The sequence below is a fragment of the Plecotus auritus genome (genome assembly GCF_963455305.1).
Source record: "Plecotus auritus genome assembly, chromosome: 9".
Taxonomy (NCBI): Eukaryota; Metazoa; Chordata; class Mammalia; order Chiroptera; family Vespertilionidae; genus Plecotus; species Plecotus auritus.
Genome location: NC_137783.1, coordinates 126,052,207 through 126,070,967, shown reverse-complemented (window position 1 = coordinate 126,070,967; position 18,761 = coordinate 126,052,207). Strand labels below are relative to the sequence as shown.

Here is an 18,761-nt window from a genome sequence, read left to right as displayed (position 1 = left end):
AGATGGACCTTCAGAAGTAGGAATCTAATAAAACCCTGATCATTAACAGAGATGCCCCCACTGGGGTGGAATATTGATTCTCCTTATAAAATAGAAACAAACAACTGAAAGGTTTACCACACTCTGTAAGGAAGATACCAGTATGTTGAAGACATGTAGTAGCACGGCATGTAACCAGCAACATCACGTAGACCTGGAGGAACTTCTGCCTACATGTTAGCTGGAGACTGTTAAGAACCTAAAAAAATGGATCTTTTTTTTTTTTCTTTTCTTTTTCCCATAGTCACACACCCATACAAATGAGTCTTTTGGATGAGATAAGTCACAGCAATGTGAGTTCTCCTACTGAGTGGATGACTTTTTAGCCCTGTTTGCTCTGGTGGGGAAAATAAAAAAACGGACCCCAGGCAGGCACGACACTCATCCATGAACACGGTTAGTACAAAACCAGTAAGGCATCGCTTTGGGAAGGTCAGCACCGAAGAGGTCAGGCAAGGCTTGTCCAACGGAGGCCGGGGCTGGGGCTTCCAGGAGGGAGTGGCCGCCACCCCCTAGTTGAGTTGCATCACGTTGGTTCTGAGAAAAGTGCAAGTCTTTCGAGAGGTGACCTCACCACCCACCTGAGGTTGGGGCTGGCACGCTGGAGGTGTCGACGTGCGTTCCGAAGCCTCGAGGACGAGAAGGAAAGGCAAGAGAGGTCCCGGCTCCCCCACGTGCTGAGGATGGGGTCCCGGTCCACTCCACAGGACGTGGTGACACAGGCCCCAGCGGGAGGTGAGTGTGTGGAACTGTGAGGATGGACAACTGAAAACCAAGACTCAACTCCTGCGGTTCTCACTTTCACCAAAGGATTGATTCTGACCATGAGTGGGAAGTGGGGGGGGGGGGGGGTGGGAGGGCGGGGGAAGAAGACAAATCTTCAAAATCAAAGAGTCAGAAAGGGAGAAACTCAACCTCATTCTCAAAGGGGTCATCAGTTCTCCAAAGGAGACCAATTCTCACTGGACACAGTGTTTGCAGAAAAGAAACCTGATTCATTTCTAAGGAGACAGACGCATGCTGTCTGCCCTGGCAGGTCCGCTCGGGCACATTCTCACTCCTGCACACACACTCGTGGGCTCACCGGAGGTGACAGGGGAAGGTGTGGCTGGACTGGAACAGGCAAAATACCTCTCGGGGAAGGAGAGCACCACTTAGAAAACAGAACAGAGAGCATGAGGTGTTTTCTCCTAAGGTTTCCCTGTGCACGGCTCTGACGTTTGTTGTGTGACCAAAGCAAGTGCCTAGTTAGCACCAGTTCTCCGTGGCCGGTTGGGTGAGTTGGCATGGACATGAGGGTGCTGGCGGCCAGACCCACTTGGCAGGGTCTGAGTGAGGGGAAGCCGTGCTGTCTGGGTTTCAAGATTTGCTCCAGTCTCTCTGTCTCTGGGCAGCTCGTGGCAGGATGCTGTTCGGTTTCAGAGCTTCAGGTGGGGTTTCCATGTTTAACCCTTTTCATTTCAACAGTGACGATCCTTTCCCGAGAAGTATCTTCATTGACTTGGGGAGGTCACAGCAACAAGGCAAGAACAATGATTTAAATGAAACCGAAGATAGTGCAGTTCTCACTGTGGAAGAAAGGAGTCCCAGGGCGCTGGCCCAGGATGCCTGCACCCAGGTCTGGGGGAGGGGACCGGGAGCTTGGTGTTCCTGCAGCGCTCATGCTGTGGCCGGGCTGGCTCAGGAGGGCATCTTCAGGATGGTGCAGAGGAAGGAGGCGCCGTGGGGCGAGGCGAGGAGGAGGTGGGCAGGTTCCATGGCCGGGCCCTGTCACAGAGTCGACTCCAGGGACGAGTCCAGGATGTCGTCGTGATGGCTGTTGCTGTTGGAGTCGCTGTCATAGCTCTGGGGGCTGGAGTAGTTGGCTGCCTCCTGCAGCCTCATCAGCATGTTCATCTGAAAAAGGCAGAGAGCATGAGCGGCTTTCTGGCCAGTCCGCCACCCGCCCGCCCGCCCTGGCCTCTTGGCGAGCTCACGGCTGCTCCGCCAGACTCACCTTGGGATTGTAGCCCATACGGGCTCTGGGCCAGGCTTCCAGGGTTCAAATCCCGGCTGCACCACTTACTAGCTGCGTGACCATGGACAAGTACCTTAACCTCTTTGTGTCTCGGTTTCTTTATTGGTCAAATGTGAGTAATTATCATACCTGCCCTATAACGTTATGGTATGGATTGAGTTAATGTATGTAGAGCACTGAGAACAAAATGGAAAGTCCCCCATAAATCTGATACTTATTTTTATTTGGGAGGGGCACACCTTACTCAAGCCTGGGTAAAGGTGCCAGTCAGCGCCGCGGACTTCCAAAGCACGGGATGCCCCCTTCAATGAGCCTCAAGCCCATCTGTACCCCAGCAGCTGTCACAGCCTTCACGGGGAGGTGAAGGGCAGCGCCAGAAACAAGTAGAGCCACAGAAAACAGAGAGGCCTGGATTCCAATTCGGAATCTTTGGACAAATTACCTCATGCATCTGAGCCACCAGTCCCTTCTATAGATTGGAGAGAACAGCAGCTCCTATCCCCTAGGACTCAAGTAGGGAACAAAATGCCATAATGTGTATAGGACCCTGAGACTAGGGCCTCACACATAAAGTGCTCAGTAAATGTGATGTGCCATCACCCCCCCCCCCCCACCCACATCATCATCTTAAAGAGAACAGTTTCAAGATAGTGTTTTTAAATCTTCCCTGACAGATCGTCTTTATTGTTTTTTGTTTGTGAGTGGAGGTGGGGAACGAAAAGCTACTTTTATTTTCCTTATAACTATACATTGTGTGTGTATGTACTTTTATCGCTTCAACAATGGCAGCGTCAATAAGTAGCTCAGACAGTGTTAAGACTTAACTCACCTCTCTGGCCACGGGGCCCATGTTCAGACCTCCTGCCTGCAAGCCCCTCCCTGCCTGCGCGATTGCTGGCCTGGGCTTCTGCTCCTTACCCAGCTCTGCCCCTGCTGTGACTCGGGGAGAGGTCACTGGAGCAGGACAGTACATGATAAAGGTGGCACTGAACCCAGAGGGCAGAGTGGCGCAGGGACAACAGGTATGGTGACATTTAGGGAGAAGAATCAAATTCTCACTTTTGACCTTCTGCCACAGACCATTTCAGAGGGGTTCAAGACATTAGTGAAAAACTAAAACCACAGAAGGAAGTCCTGGCAAACGTGTCCCTAATCTTGGGATGGGTCCAGTCTCCCAAAGCAGGGCTGGGGCTCAGTCGCCTCTGTTTCCAGCAGCCTTGCTTCCTGCCCAGTAGACAGTAAGTGCTCAGTGATGGCTGAGCTGCTCCGGGAGCTGAGAACTCACCAGCGGGTCTCCTTCAGCATCACTGGGGGGCATCTGCTTGCTGGCCGAGCCCTCCCGAGGCATGGAGTAGCCATCGAAGCCGACATCCTCAGGCCGGAGCTGCAGCAGGGGAGGCCACTCATGCTGCTGCGGGCTGGCCGCCCAGGGGTAGGTGTCCATCACCCACTTGGCAGGGTCCTCCCAGGGGGCCCGCCTTCCGTAGAGCTAAGGGGAGGCCAGGAAGGAATAGTTAGGAGGGGGCTCAGACCTCCTCTGTAGCCCTGATTTTGCAGCTTTCCGAAAAGTTCCCCGAACGCAGTGTTATGCCTCCCCTGACGGGGTAATTCCACTTCCAGAATGCTACTGTAAGGGAGTCACCTAAGGTGCACAGAGTGGATGTGCTAAGACCGAAGCATGACTCAGGCATCAGGAACACCAGCTCTGGAGTCAGGCTGACGGGCTCATGCCTCAGCTCTGCCACTGACTCACTGTTACCCTAACTCTGAGCCTGGCTGATCCACCTGAATGGTGGCCATCTTCCGTGCTAGAAACAGTCCCAGCATAGCCAATGCCGGACTACCAACACGACCTCTCTAAATGCGGAGCTGAAAAGAGGGGCTGGCTATTAGCTCCAGCACCCTCCTGCGTTACCACCAGCTCTAGCACCCTCATGCATGCAACCACCCGGAGAATTCCTTCCCTGGCCACCAACACCACAGGCAGGGTCACAATGACCCTGTTCTGATAAAACCTCATTTCTTGAGGAGGGTCTGACTCTCGTAGTCCCTCTAAACTTTCAAAACAGGAGACTGTTAACAGAGGTTACATGTGGGTGGTGCTTCTCCCGCCCATATATTTCTCATATTTGTCCATATTAACTAATTTGCTCTTAAAAGAGAAAACTATTATTATCACTTAATTTTGTAAGACCACTACCATGCCTCCACACTCTTTTCTTTAAGCTTTAATGATAAAACGATTTTAGTGGTGAGTCTCAGACAGGATTCTGTGAAGGGGGCCTGTGCGTGTGCGTACGCATCCGTGTCAGAGAGAAAGGGAACACAAGCATTTGGGGATATTTGGAATCGAGGAAGGCTGTTCCAGATTAGGAACATTCCTGCAACTTTTAGAAACTTCTCCCTCCAAGGGCCTTCCCCGGGGAACTGGCCTGCTTTTCCCGGGCCAGACTTCACGTGGGTGAGGCTGCACCAAAGCCCCATTTCTGACAGCTCCTGCTTCTGTCTCCACCCTCCTGCCTGGAGGAGACGCTCAGGGCTGCAGGACCACAGAGGCTGGAAGGGGGAGTTCAGCCAGTCCTCAGAGGGAGTCTGGCCTGGTGGTCTTCAGGGGAGTCGGGCTGATGGGCTCACACCTGACCCCATCACTGAAGAATCTGAGAAACTTTTCCCCTGATCCCATCACTGAAGAATCTGAGAAACTTTTGGGCTCCACAGAAGACAGCCTGAAAAACACCCTTGGGTCCGAACTTTTCAGAGCACAGATGGGTACCCTAGAGAAGGGAGACTTGCCCCGGGTCTCAGAGCAACCGGGGTAATGTGATAAAGCGCCCGCGCCTCCCTCCATGGGGGGTGGGGCGAGACGACACACAGACCTTTTGAGTTACTCTGTAGACTAGACACTTTGGCAAGTGTTCACAGTGGCAACTCCAGAGGGGAACAGGGCTGGGGACTGACTCATCGGACAAATGTGCAGCTGGCAAATGCAAGCAGCATCGGCAAGAACAGGAAGTATTTTACAAGACTCCCCACTTGCTGCTGGACATGTTCCAGTTCAGGTGGTGAATGGCTGGGTAAGGAATGTGGCAAGTACAGGAAACACTGTGAAGTGCCTTGGCCCCAGTGCAGAGCCTGTGGCAGCGCTAAGCAGCAGCAGAGACAGTGGATAGACAGACAGACAAATAGGACATCTGCTTTTACCACGGCAGGGAGGAGCCTGGCAGCCCCACTGTGTCAGGAACACAGAGCCAACTTAGAAACTAAAGCCTGGCTACTGGCAACTTGGGACTCTGCAGGATGCACGCGTGCACCACACCCACCACACCCGGAGGAATTAAGGCACACTTTCGGGAAGGGCCTCCAGGCAGTTACACAGCCACACCCCACACGTATGCTACTGGGAAAAGACTCCAGAGTCAAAACTTGCAAAGGTGTCTTGTAGCCACTAGGGGGCGATGCTACAAATCCTCTGGGAGAGGATGTGTCTGGTGGAGGGACAGTTTGGCAGTCAGTGCTGGGCCTCATTTCAGCAGGAGCTCTGGCCCCTCCCCTCACCACAGGCAGCCCTGCAGGAGTCCGCCCTGGGGCCTCTACCTCTTAGCTCATAAATTCGGCCAAGGGCTCACCTTCTCTGAACCAATGTGCTGCCTTCATGGCCTCTCTACACACCTAGCAGGGCCAGGTGAGGACTAAATGGCCCCGCCCGGTGCTCAGCCCAGTGAGCATGGAATCAAGGTGACGCGGAGGAGAGTAAGGAATTTAAAACTTTTTAAAATAGAGGAATCCTTTTGTCAAGTGAAATTTGACGTAGAACTCCACTACCTGAACCACAGTACTCGGCTCCCCGAACCACCTGAGGCTTCTGGGGAAGTTCGGACAGCAAGGAAGTCAGGGAAGAAACCGAGGAGTCAGCTAGACTGGGCTCCAATGCTGGCTCATCACACCCCGGAGTCAACCTGGGGTAAAGCTTCCGGGCCGTGGTCTCCTCATCTGTCAGGTGCTCTGAGCTGTTAAAGCTACAGGAGAGGCATGTCAGGCCCCCAGCACCGTGCCTGGCAAGGGCAAGCTCTCAAAAAATGGTCAGTAAACTTTCCTTCCAAATTAGAGGCATAAGAACACGCCAGATTTCCTGTGAATCAGCAGGTTCCCTGGGGCCCACAGGGCTCAGCAGGGCAATGAGGTCGGAGGTCTGAGGACGGTGGCTCATTGCTGAGTAGACTGGTAAAATGCCAACTCCAGCTGCCTCCTCTGGTTGCTCCCAGGTTCTTGAAAGATTGTTCTTCAAATGACCTCCCGGCACCAGGAAGGGGTGCCTTTTCCTGCCCGTCTTATGAGATGGTGGCATGGCTCTGGTTCTGTGTCCTTTACAAGTTCCTGTCTCAGTGCCTCTGAAGACCCTCAGTGCGGCTGCATGTTACCAACAAGCAGTCAGACACTCGCTAGGCTCAGCCAAATGCACGGAAATGACACACAGCCATTGTACTGTCACACACACGTGTGAGGCACGCACCCTCGTGACCTCCACAGGCCTACGGCAGCGTCTTGTGTCTCCCGATGCCCAGGACCGAGGAACAGAGAAGCCCTGGGAACCGGCTGCGAAACTGGTTGCTGACTGGTCAGCCGTGCACGACACCTGCTCATCACGCAGCGTGGGGGCCGAGCCCCGAGCTTCTCAGGCAGCCTCCAGGCTCCACAATAAAACTTCCATCTACGGCTGAGCTCCTGCAGTTGACCCGGGGCTGAGTGAGAAGGGATGTGCTGCCTCAGGAGCCCACGGTCACCTGGGAGGGGTCCCGGGGCAGGCAGGGAGTGCCACGGCTGCCCGAGGGCGGAGAACCTGGGATTCCAGCCAGAGGCGTGGACTCAAATCCCAGATTTTTCAAGGTTGACTCTTAGGACCTTTGGCAAGTCACTTATTCTCCTTTGAGGCTCAACTCTTCTCCTTTGAAAAATGGAGATTAAAAACAAACAAACTCTATATTCCAGGACAAATGCAGGGCTTGAACCAAATAGCAGATGTGAGAGTACTTTGTTAACTGTGAAGTGCTACACATGCTTGCTTCTGTTTCTTTGCACATCACAGCCAGGATTTCATTTACCCTTTGCAACAAGTCTTTGTGGCACACGACTGTTCTTCTCCTTTTCTATCCACGAGGGCACTATGGCACAGAGAGGCTAAACGACCTGCCTGGGGTCATACAGCTAACAGGTGGCAGAGCCAGGACTTACAGCCCAGTGTGTCCCTACACTGTGCCAGACTGCTGGCCTCACAGGTGAGGGGCTGTCACCTCATGTCAGTTAGAATCCTGAAGGAGGAGATAAAGCCCCCTTGTCTGGTCACTAGAACAGCCCCCTCATTTTGAGGAGGCCAGCGGGCCATGTCTCACCTGGAGTCCTTCCCTGACGGCTTCCAGGAGATAGGGGATAATGGAGTAGTTCCACAAGTCGGTGAACCACACCCTGGAGCCATCCACATCGATGGGGCATGACAGGAAGAGCCGGGGGCCTGGGGACCAAACGAAAATCCATCAGAGCTGAATTGGGGAGAAGCCAGGAGAAGCCACAATCCAAGCATCCCTCCCAATTTCTGAGTGACAGCAGAAATTCCACCTGCCGGGTGGCGGGCACAGAGCAGGACACGTGGGCTCTACGACACCCCTCCTCCCCACCTCCAGGATCTCTCTGCCCCAGGAAATCACCCAAAAGAGAGGAAAGGCTTTATGGCGAAAGATATTCCTTGAGGTATTATTAGTCCTGACCTTTGAAAATGCAAACACACTAAATGTCCAAGAGAACAGAAATGGTGCCGCAAATGATGGCGTACCCACATGTGAGTCTTTTCCAGCCTTTAAAAATAATTATAAAACTGGAGCAGCAACTCAGGATGCTTATGAGACAATGTGAGGTGAAAAAGAAATGAACGGTAGGTATACTCTGATGGCAACTATGTAAAATATCTATGTGCGGACAAGGGCAAAAAATCAGCTCAAATTAAAATAATCATGTCAGGAGGATGGGATGATCAATGACCTTTTTTTTCTCTGTTCTAAATCCTTAGTCTCCAGGAATGTTGGTAACGTTTTACTTTATTTTTAAAGCAGAGCCTTTGGGGTGGGCACTTCACTGAGCTGGCAGTTTCCACATCGGCCCAGGCTGGACCATCTCTTGCTGCTGATTAGCCCCAGGGCATTGGGCAGGGCAAGAGGGACAGAGATATAGCAAGGGATGTGGGCGAGGCAGTCGGGGGTCTGCCTTGGGCTGGGACTGTTCCCTCTGCCTCCTTCTCTGTCCACATGAACAGAACAGAGTCCAGCTGACTTGTGCCTGCAGGGTGCTGCCCTGGCCAGGGCCCCCCTGAACCTGCCCACCCACCATTCTCGCCTGGCTGCCCACCTACCTATGGTGACGTCCGAGGAGCTGTGAGCCTCCAGGAAGCGGTTGAGGTGATGCCAGACCTTGGGAATCCAGTCGATGATTTTCACCAGCTCCACATTCCGCACCCGCCCACTGATCTCCGTCTCCATGAGCTTCCGCCTCAGGAACCGGCCAAGGAAACCCTTCACGGGCTCCGTGTGGTTGGCACAAAGCACCCACCTGGGGGACATCAGGTTTTCAATGATTACGACAGTGAAGAAACGAGGGCTAATCTCAAGACTCAACGCGCATGAGAACTAGACAGATGGTGTGTATGCTCACACTAAAGTAGGACTCCCTGTGCAAACACTGCACGTATGTTAACTCACCTTTCCTCACAGCAACCCCAAGACATAGATATTATCACCACCCCCATTTTACAGATGGAAATGTGAAGGTGCAGACAGGTTATGTCCAAGAACAAAGAAGCAAGTTAACAGGAGAGCTAAGGTTAGAACCAAGACAGTGCAGCTCCAAAGTCTGAGCTCTAACCACCAAGTCTGCTGCCTCTCGTGCTTGTGTCAGGCCCTGTGCCAGGCCATAGAGCTGTAACAATGACTGAAACACAGTGGTCTCTGTTCCCAGGAGCTCACAGTCTTGTCGAGGAAGCAGATAAGCAAACAGAGGAATGAGGCATGATGAAGCCAGGGGAATCAGGGAAGGCTCCTCGGAGGAGGGGCTGTCTGGGCTGAGATTGGAAGAATGGATGGAGCAGCCACATAAGCAAAGGCAGGAGCAGGGGGTGGGGTGGTGGGTGGAGAGCTCCCTGAAGTATTTGTAGAGACATGGGAAAAGGGGGCGGGGTTTAGGGAAACTGCCAGAGGTCATGTAACCAGACTTTAGACTTGACCTGCCAACCCAAGGAACCTGGATGCATTCTGGAGGTGATGGGGAGCCACTAAAGCACTTCAGGAATGAGGGCTTATGGTCAGATTTGAATTCTAGGATGCTCATGCCAGCTGCCACTGGCACGGAGGATGAGCCCACCCTGCAGGCAGTAGTGCCCAGGGAGGTGACGTGGCGTGGCAGTGGCGGGGGAAGGAGGAGGAGGAAGGACTTGAGGCATCTTTAGGAAAAAGCGTGGACAAGACGGGGACAGCCTGGATGCGGAGGGGAGCCACGATCTCAGGGGCCTGGAGGAGGTCACATTTCCCAGGGAATGACAATTGAGGCCTATTTCCCAGAGATCGCCATCAAGGATGCCTGCCGAGTGGCCAGTGAGAATGGGTGAGGGTGCCATCCCAGGATATGATTCTCACCCTCATCTAAGGCCCAGCAGGAGGGGAGGAGTGTGGGGATCACCAAGGGGTCAGAGTGGGACAAAGGGCGTTTAGCGATGGCACCACAAGGCAAGCGACAACCCACCCAGGCACGACAGTGCAGCAGCTCTTCCCACACCCAGCAGGGAGACCCGCATGGTGCTGGGGCAGAGGACACACGGCAGCTGGAGGCAAAGGCCCACAGACCCACAGACAGCCCTTGGGGACAAAGCAAGGGCCTTCATTGCTCATGTTCACCTGGGCGCCCGAGAGACACGCCCCTGATGTGCAGGGGAGGCGAGTGGCCTACTGCCCCTGCCCGGAGCTGCCTCCCTGTCTCTGCTACCCCAGGACTTAGTGACCTCACACGAGTCATCTAATTCTGCCAGCCTCAGTCTCCCCACTTGCAAGCTGTGAATGAGAAATTTAACTACGTGAGGCTGTTGTGAGAATGAAGAGTGAAGCTGGGAAAAATGCTCCCCATGATGCCTGGCACAGAACTGGTACTCAGAAGGTGACACCTTACCTGAAGTTGTGGTGGAGCTGCAGGTTGGGAGTGGAAGAGGTAGCCTGGTTCATTGTGCCTATTATGTAAGGGCTGTGGGGGACACAGAGAAAAAGAAGAGGTCTTTGTGAGGCAAGACCAGCTCTGGAGCACGGCGCTCTCAGGGGCCTGCAGGGTCTGTCCAGGCAGCTGGCTGGCTGCCTCCCGGCCCCCCACGCTGACCCCAGTCATGCGTGGGCACAGCTCCGTGCAGCACCCCTCCCGTGTGGCCGTTCTCCCGGGACCAGGGCCCGGAGCTGGCCTTTACCATCTGTGGTCCTTGCAGCTGAGCAGCCCGTTGAAGATCTCGCCCAGGGAGCTGACGTGGTGCAGGTTGTCCAGGATGATGACGAGAGGCATGTCCGCAGCATTGTTCTCACTGGCGCACTGGTCAGCAAGGTTGGACAGGTACTGGCGCAATTCCTGCATGGGCCAGGGAAGGACAGATGCAGCCGATGAAGACCACCGCTCAGAGCCTGCACGTCACCCAGGCCAATGCAAGGGGCAGGCCCTCCATGGGCAGCGGGCCTGCCTGCTGCAGGGGTTGGCTTGGGTGATGAGGGAGGACAGGATGGGGAAGCCTGCGTCCTGCCTTCTGGCGTTCACTAGGTAACAGAACTCCTTCAGTGGAGGGCCAGAGCACAGCAGCTGGAGGTGCCCAGGCCCGGTTCTGTATCCCTGCTCTACCACTTCTCTATATGTGTCGCCATTTTTCTTGGATATTTCTTATTGTGCCAACCTTCCAGGAAGCTCCAAAGGGCTCCAGAGGTGCCTTACACACCTCTGTGTAAGCTGCATACGTTCTGTAGAAGGTGCTCTTCTACAGCGCCTGCCGGAGGGCTGTGTATGCAGAAGCCCTCCATGAATCAATATCGCACAGCATCCCCCACAAGTGCTGCTGAGTAGTGCTGTGGCAGACAGACAACCAACAGTGCAGGGGGAGGTGGGTCTGCATGCACAGGGGCCTTGGGAGGTCTGGATGAAAGGGTAAGCTTTGAATTGAACTGTGAAGAATGGCTGGGGGATTGGCTGGAGCTGGGGCCAGAACACAGCTCAGTGTGGCAGGGGAAGGCCTGTGTTCTAAAAAGGAAGAGAAGAATAATGGTGCAGAAGGGGAAAGGGATGAAACGGCAAGTTAAGGACTGGCCAGAGAACCCAGGATGACTGCCTGGTGATGTCACCATCATGCTGGCGTGACCTAGAGCCGGACACAGCTCTGAGGGCCTCACACAGCTGAACTTCTGTAGCCCACAATTTTCTGGGGTGGGTACTATGCGTAGCTCCCTTTTACAGAGAGGGAAACTGAGGCACACCCAAGTCAGGTGACTGCCCTGAGATTGCAGAGAGGGCAAGCAGCGGGGCCAGATCCAGACTCGGTGCCTGTTCAGTGTGCTCCTCATACCCGACACTTCGGCATGCTAGCCGCCGCCTCCTATGAACACGTCTATACCCACGTCTCCCTTGTAAGTCACAATGCGGCTTAAGCCCAACTTTTTAAGTTGCTAGTAATTTTTCCTTCTTTGAGCTCCTTTCCATCTGGGTTCTTGGCCTCAGCCTTATAATGACAGGCCTCCCGGGCCTCCCGCCCCTACTCAGGGCTTCGGGATTCAGAGTGTGAGGTGTCCTCTGCACGAGGTGCCCAGCCAGGGGTCCTTCTCTCACTGGACCTGGAGAGGATGCCCCCCTCAGCTCACACTGAAGCTCTCGACTTGGGGGCTTAGACCATTTCTCTCTAGTCCTGTCCCCACATCCAAGTCACCTGGAAACCTGTGAATGGCCCAGGTTCCCGGCCCATTCAACCTATTGGAAATGGGCATCAGAGAATGAGGGTGAGGAAGCCCCACCTTCAGGGATGCCAGGTGATTCCTAAGGTGGAAGAGTCCTTTCCAGTTCACCTTGGACTCTGGACCCTTTGCAGAGGGCCAGCCAGAGGGAATTACCATTAACTCCACTGCGTGAAACCCCTTCCCAACCCGCGGCTGGGACTAGGTCAGACCGTCCAATGTTTCCATCGTTCCCTGTGAGGCAGGGCCAAGCCTATTTGCTGCTCTGGAGTCCAAGGCTTTGACTTGAGCTGCAGTCCACTTCTCAGTACCGCCTGAGTGACCTCAGACACATGACCATCTGCCTCAGGCCTCAGTTTCCTCCGCTGTGAAATGGGGATAGCAGCAACTATCCTGGGCTCTCACAACCACCAAGGCGAGCGTATAGAAAACGCTGCTTTCCCATCAGGGTGGGGTGACATCAACAGCTCTTCAAGGGCCCAAAGGTGAGCCCTGACTGGGCAGCAGCCTTCGAAAGATCTCCTCACCTTGCTGGACTTGTGGTCCACGTTGAAGGTGGCGATGACCCCCTCTGTCAGCTCTCGTCCCTCCCGAAGCACCAGGTACTCAGACAGCCGGTTGGCCAGGTAGGTCTTCCCGGTGCCACTGGGGCCAGAGAGAATGATGCGCCGGTGCTCCACCAGCAGGGAGACGTAACGCTGCAGGATGGGCTTGGGGATCAGGGACTCGAATGCCAGAGAGTCCAGGCTGTTCTCTGCAAGCCCTGTGTGAGAGACAGGAAGTGTCTGAAGTCCTGCAGAAAGGGCAGCCCTGTGCTTGCCTAGCTGGGCCTGCCAACATCGAGGCCCCTGGTGCAAACTGCCACCGTTTCCTGCTCAGGAGCACCCTAGGTGCGAGCTCTGGCCGTGGCTTGGCTGACTTTCGCTCACCTTTCAGACCTGGGCCCCTGGCCTTCGTCTGTCCTCTGCAGAATTCCTAAGACTCTGGGCTCGGCTTGTCTGGATTTGCCAAACCAATGGCGTTTGCCCAAACCATACCTGTGTCTCCTGTGTCTGCCAGCACCTTAGGGTTCCTTCCTCACCCTGCTCTCTCCTGAGTGCCAGGCACCACTGCTTCAAACACTCAGATGCACCATGAAAGTAACAACAGTTTTATCTTAAAAACAAGCAAATACTAAGTAGGACCATCTGATTGGGGGATGTGAACCCTGGCTGTTTTGGTGTGTGTGGGGGGCTGTTCCGGTGTATAATGGGGGCTGTTCCGATGTGTAGTGGAGGCTGTTAGGTGTATAGTGGGGGCTGTTTTGGTGTGCCTGGTACCCTTTCTACCTTCTCCTATAGAACTCTTTCCTCTTATGGGGAGCTCAGTAAGATGGTTTAAGTATGGCTTGCCCAGCCCCTGCACCCACATAGGTGTGGGCTTATGACTAAGCTGAACCAAAGCCTCTCCCGGTCACCAGGACAGATTCAGTGATGGGTGTCTGACTCACGGCGGGGCAGTACCACCCTTAAGAATTTTCTGTCTCACTATTCCAAAAAGACAACCACTTTCTTTTAGGTTTCTAAGTTAGAAAAATGAATCAGCCCTAGCCGGTTTGGCTCAGTGGATAGAGCGTCGGCCTGCGGACTCAAGGGTCCCAGGTTCGATTCTGGTCAAGGGCATGTACCTTGGTTGCGGGCTCATACCCGGTAGGGAATGTGCAGGAGGCAGCTGATCGATGTTTCTCTCTCATCGATGTTTCTAACTCTCTATCCCTCTCCCTTCCTCTCTGTAAAATATCAATAAAATATATTTTTAAAAAAATGAATCAGGGCCATGGGAGCCATGTTATGTGCAGAGAGCTCAAAAAATACAAGAAACTGAGGCAGCGTGGTCCTGTTGGCACTGTGGGAACACCGGAAACCAGCTGTGTGGGAAGTGTGTCCTGCATTTTCCGGGGAATGGGCCTTTATGTTTCCATTTTTGCTAAAGCTGGTTTGAGTTCGTCTCTGTCACTTGCAGCCCAAGCCCCTACTGTGGAATTCCACTCGCCAACAAGGTGAGGCTGCCTGTGAGGTTCAAGCAGGGCCTTACTGCTTGTCACCAGCAGGACCAGGTCTACGTTCCAAGGTCTAGGATAAGGCATGCTGGGGTACCTTTGGAAAACCTACCAATTGGGAAACAAAACTTGTACCAAACACCCCCAAAACTGCATGTTGAACTACTGGCAAGGTCAGTGCCCTCAAGGGAAGTAAGAAATGGGACAACCTGCAGGTTGCACTTAGGACCATGTTGATCGGTCTATTCTTTTAGGTGGTTCATAAAATGTAGGAAAAAGGGGTTTTGCAGTCAAATACATTTGTGTCAGCCTGGATTAAACAGCCTTGTGAATGGCCAGAGATAGGACATGAAAGGGTAGAGCCTTTATTGTATCAGGACACTACCGTCCCCTGCCCCCCAAATCCAGAAAGGGATAATGATGCAGTTTCCCAGAGTTATTTGGCCATGAACCCCCACCTCCCCCCACCCCCCAAATACTTTGTGGGCCTGGAGTTCCATGGAACACTCTCTGGCTTGGGGCTCAACATCTCTGGGTGATGAGGCCATCAGAAGCCCCGGCAGCATCGTGCGTGGGCTCAGGGTGCTCAGAGCGAGTCCTCTCTAGCCTGCAGCAATGCGTGGCTTCCCCATCTGTAGGATGGGACCCCATCCAAGGCTTGCTGGCAAGAGTAATTCCTTGGCATTGGTAGAGTCCCATTTCCACAAGGTTATTAAGATTCCATCATCTCAGAGTCATCAGGCTAATGGGAACTTTTGTTATATAATTTCAGCAGTAAACTAAAATTATTTGTTTCCGATGGTGGTTGAAAAAGCTAAGGATGGGTTAACTTGCTTAGGTAAGAATAACTGTGGTCAAAGGGAGAAAAAAACACAACAACCCACATCCATATGCACAAACAAAATTGTGGCCACAGTTTGCTGAGCCAAGTCACAAAGTGAAGAGAACCACACGCAATTCCTGAAAGCTCTGGCCTCTGCATTCGGGGAGTTACCTTTGACGGTCACGGAGATGGTAGTGTTCTCTCCCACCAGGTAGCCACAGGGCAGCAGCTCAGGGGTCTCCGAGGTGTTGCTGCGCTTGACTTCCCCGATGCTGTAGCCCAGCACACTATCCGAATTCAGCCCGAGCTGACTCACTGGGTCGACGTGAATGATGTATTCCTGGAAAAAGTAAAACAAAGATTCCATCAAAGATGTGGCTAAAAATCTGCCCGTGACTCATGTTTTCATTGAGTGATTTATAATCATCTGCTCTTCTTTCTCAGGTGAAGCCTGAGTTGAAATGGGCGGTGGAGCGAGGGCAGAAGGGCTCACGTTCTACGGTGTCGGTGCCTCACTGTCACGGGCACTGTGAACGTTTAGTCTGGATCAACTGAGCACGGAAAAGTCAGGCTGCTTTTTCTGAGCTCAAGTCTCAAAGGCATCAGGACCTGTGAATGGTGCTGGGAAATTTCTGACAAGAACTCTCTCCACCAGCCCCTCCTTTTGGCTCACAGCAAAGACCACACTGATGGACAAAGGGAGCAGAACCCAGGGCTGCTAGAAAAAAAGCAGCTCTTGGAGCTTTAAACAGGAAAATGTGTCCTTCATTTAGAGAGTTCCCTTTTTTAGGTGAGTGACCCAAAGGTTTAATTTAGGTCAGCGAACTTGGAACAAAGAGCCATGGGCTGCGGGCTATGAGATGGCCAGATGATGGCCAAGGTGAAAGCCCAATAATAGACCTCTACCTTCAATGGTCTCTTTCTTTACATGTGACACCCCACACATTCTTCTCAGCCCAATATGTCGTCTTTCTAATCCATGGATGTCCGACTGCCCATCATCAGACATAAGTTTTTGGCCCAGGTAACAGGATTGGTCTGCCCTTGGCCTTGAACACCTGCCTACTCACATTTCTATGGACTTGCCTGTGAAGATGATGAGCAATCTTTGGTCAAAGAACAGAGTTTCCTCTGTGTGAAGTCAACTGAGTCTAGATGCTAGAAAGAGGCCAGAGTGGACTAGTTAATTCAGAAGCCAGGCCAATTCAACTAGACCAACAGAGTCTGGTTTTAGATCCATGACTTTGGGCAAGTGAATCAACCTGACACCCAACCTTCTTTGCCTTTAAATGGGAAAATAATAGAACCTTCTTCACAGGTCTGAAAATAAATCGGGGTGATGTAAGTAAAGTTCTTGGTAGGGTCTCAGGCACAGAAAACGTGGGTCATTAGTACTTCTCAGGGGACATAACTAATGAACACTTATGGCTATTGACTTACTTCAGGACAATAGAAAGAAATGTGCTGACAGCTTCTTTCAAACCACATTGAATTTCAAGGTTCACTTCAGTACTCTGCTTATTTCTCCTGTGGCAAAACCCACTCCAATGGTGTGATTGGAATAAATACAAAAATAACTATGCCAACATCCTTGACACTGGCCACTGACCAGATGTTAATGTCCCTTGTAGCACTAATCACAGAATGAAGTGTTGACAAGGACATGGGCAAATTGATCAAATCGCCAGAAATAAAGAATGGAAATCTGATGTCTTAGCCACAGCCAATGAACACACACTCCAAAGCAGATGCAATTGGACGAGTCCAAGGTGAAGGTAGATTTGGACATGAGCAGCTCACTATCAGAGGTTCAAATAAATAATTGCTCACTGCTGGAGAAATGACCCTCTGGCTCACCGGTGACAGCCAAGGGCAGTTGGGAACAGTCTGGCCCGTCAGCGGTCTGTACTTACCATCTTCCTTCTGATCATTTGAGTGCCAGGGGACAAGTCCCAGCAACATAAGGGTGTGGGAGAGGGGACAGGCCTGAGAAATGGCCAGGTTTAGGACACGAACCACCCTTCCCTCCCTAAGCCCAGGCCCCGCTTCAGGCAGACTGCCATAGCCGTCTCCTTGAAACACTTACTTTGAACAGCCGTCTAACCACCCCATCGAGCACATCCCACTTCGTCTTGCCGCTAACTCCAATGCAGCCAATAAGAAAGAGGTGTGGCCTGGAATCCTAAGAGTAAGAAAATGTGTGCAGGTGAAAAACAGGTGGACCTTTTCTGTCACGGGTTAGCAAGGACCCAGACTGTCCCAGAGCTCCACCAAAGGTCTGAGAGGGGGATACCAGTCCTATGTAACATCAGGTATAACTCAGACTGAATGCAATAGTCTTAAAACCTTTCCCTGCTCTATTGCTAAAAAAGCAATCTGTGGGGCAGGAAGGGAGGCTTTCTTTTCTGGAATCTAGAACCTTCTACTGAATGCAAACCTTGCCCAGTACACAGGTCACATCCCTTGCTTGGCATGCTCTCCCCTCTCCTGTCTGCCATTTCTGCTTTCCCAAACATTGATGATAAACTCACCTCTTCCAGGAAGCTTTCAATGATTGACTTACCAGACTCAGAGCTCACATTACTTTCATGGTTCTGTACACAACTTATATAATGGCATAATCTGTATTGTTTATTTTTAGGTATTCCTGTCTCATTTGTAAATTAAGTTTGTCGTCTTGATAGATCTTAAACTCCCTCAGGATAGACTGTGTTTATATTTTTTTCTTTTTTGTTTCTTAAATAATGTGCATTGCTTTTCTTTTAATCAAAAGCGAAAACATACTCAATTGAGAAAACTTTAATAAAACTCTGGGAAGTTACAGAAAAATAATGTTTTTTATCTCTGCCCACAGGGCTCTGCATAGTGGAGGCTAACTAATTATATTGATTAAAAAGAAGTTAATAGAACATTCCATTCTGTTGGGTTTAAAAATATCTGACATGCTCCTCGCTGGTTTGGCTCAGTGGATAGAGCGTCGGCCTGTAGATTAAAGGGTCCCGGGTTTGATTCCAGCCTAGGGCACATGCCTGGGTTGCGGGCTTGATCCCCAGTATGGGGTGTGCAGGAGGCAGCCAGTCAATGATTCTCTCTCATCATTGATGTTTCTATCTCTCCCTTCCTCTCTGACAGCAATAAAAAAAATAATAAAGATATCTGACATGCTCATAAGGATGTAGAATTAGGTGAGTGGCAGGGGGCAGAGACGGGTGTACCTGGCAGTTAAGCACAATCAGCAGAGAAAAGAGCACCAGTCTGCAGCGAGATGACCTGGCCCATCGCTTGCTTTGTAATCTTCAATAAGTGATGCTTGGGCCTTAGGTTTCTCAATTATAAAATGGAGCTAATTCCATCTGGTCAACCAACCTCATCTGGCTTCTGTGCTGATCCAGAGCCATACAATTTTTAAAGTGACTCACAAACTTTTATAAAGTGTAAAATCTCTCTGTTCACGCTGGTAATCACTAGAATACAACACATTCGCAGTGATCACCTGCATGTATTCTAAGAATGAACTCCCCCCCTTGGCAGTCCATCACTCCACCAGCGAGGCTCTGAAACTGGAGTTCGCTAGTGGAGCTCTCTAGGCTGAAATGATGCGAGAGCCACTGGCAGCCCTCAAATTCAGTGAGACTAGAGAGCCACCACAAAGTGGAACCCCTGGCAAAGGCAGGTCTGGCTGCAGATGCTTTGCTTGGGTGGGAACTACAGGTTCCCCAGCTCTCAGAGCCTAAAAGAGACACGTGAGCTGGAATGCTAGGAACTAACAAACAAAAAAAAACTGAAGGGGACTTAGTGACTCATGCAGTCTTGGCCCACTTATTTGTGAGATGGTCATTCGCA

General features: G+C 52.0%; 1 protein-coding gene across 5 annotated transcripts in view; it reads right to left on the bottom strand.

The window, feature by feature from the left end:
- Positions 1 to 276: 276 nt before the first annotated feature.
- Positions 277 to 18,761, bottom strand: part of NAV2 (neuron navigator 2) — a 695,198-nt gene continuing 676,713 nt past the window's right edge. For 4 of the 5 annotated variants that reach the window (XM_080640408.1, XM_080640409.1, XM_080640407.1 and 1 more), the window contains 9 exons: positions 17,005 to 17,100; positions 15,090 to 15,258; positions 12,585 to 12,820; positions 10,542 to 10,696; positions 10,256 to 10,327; positions 8,454 to 8,650; positions 7,444 to 7,562; positions 3,342 to 3,545; positions 277 to 1,935 (listed from right to left, as the gene is read on the bottom strand). In XM_080640408.1, coding sequence (XP_080496534.1) covers positions 1,810 to 1,935; positions 3,342 to 3,545; positions 7,444 to 7,562; positions 8,454 to 8,650; positions 10,256 to 10,327; positions 10,542 to 10,696; positions 12,585 to 12,820; positions 15,090 to 15,258; positions 17,005 to 17,100 — 1,374 coding nt within the window. In that variant the 3' untranslated portion in view covers positions 277 to 1,809. Of the gene's footprint in view, positions 1,936 to 3,341; positions 3,546 to 7,443; positions 7,563 to 8,453; positions 8,651 to 10,255; positions 10,328 to 10,541; positions 10,697 to 12,584; positions 12,821 to 15,089; positions 15,259 to 17,004; positions 17,101 to 18,761 lie in introns of those variants that run through there. The other variant, XR_013958993.1, reaches the window with a different exon arrangement.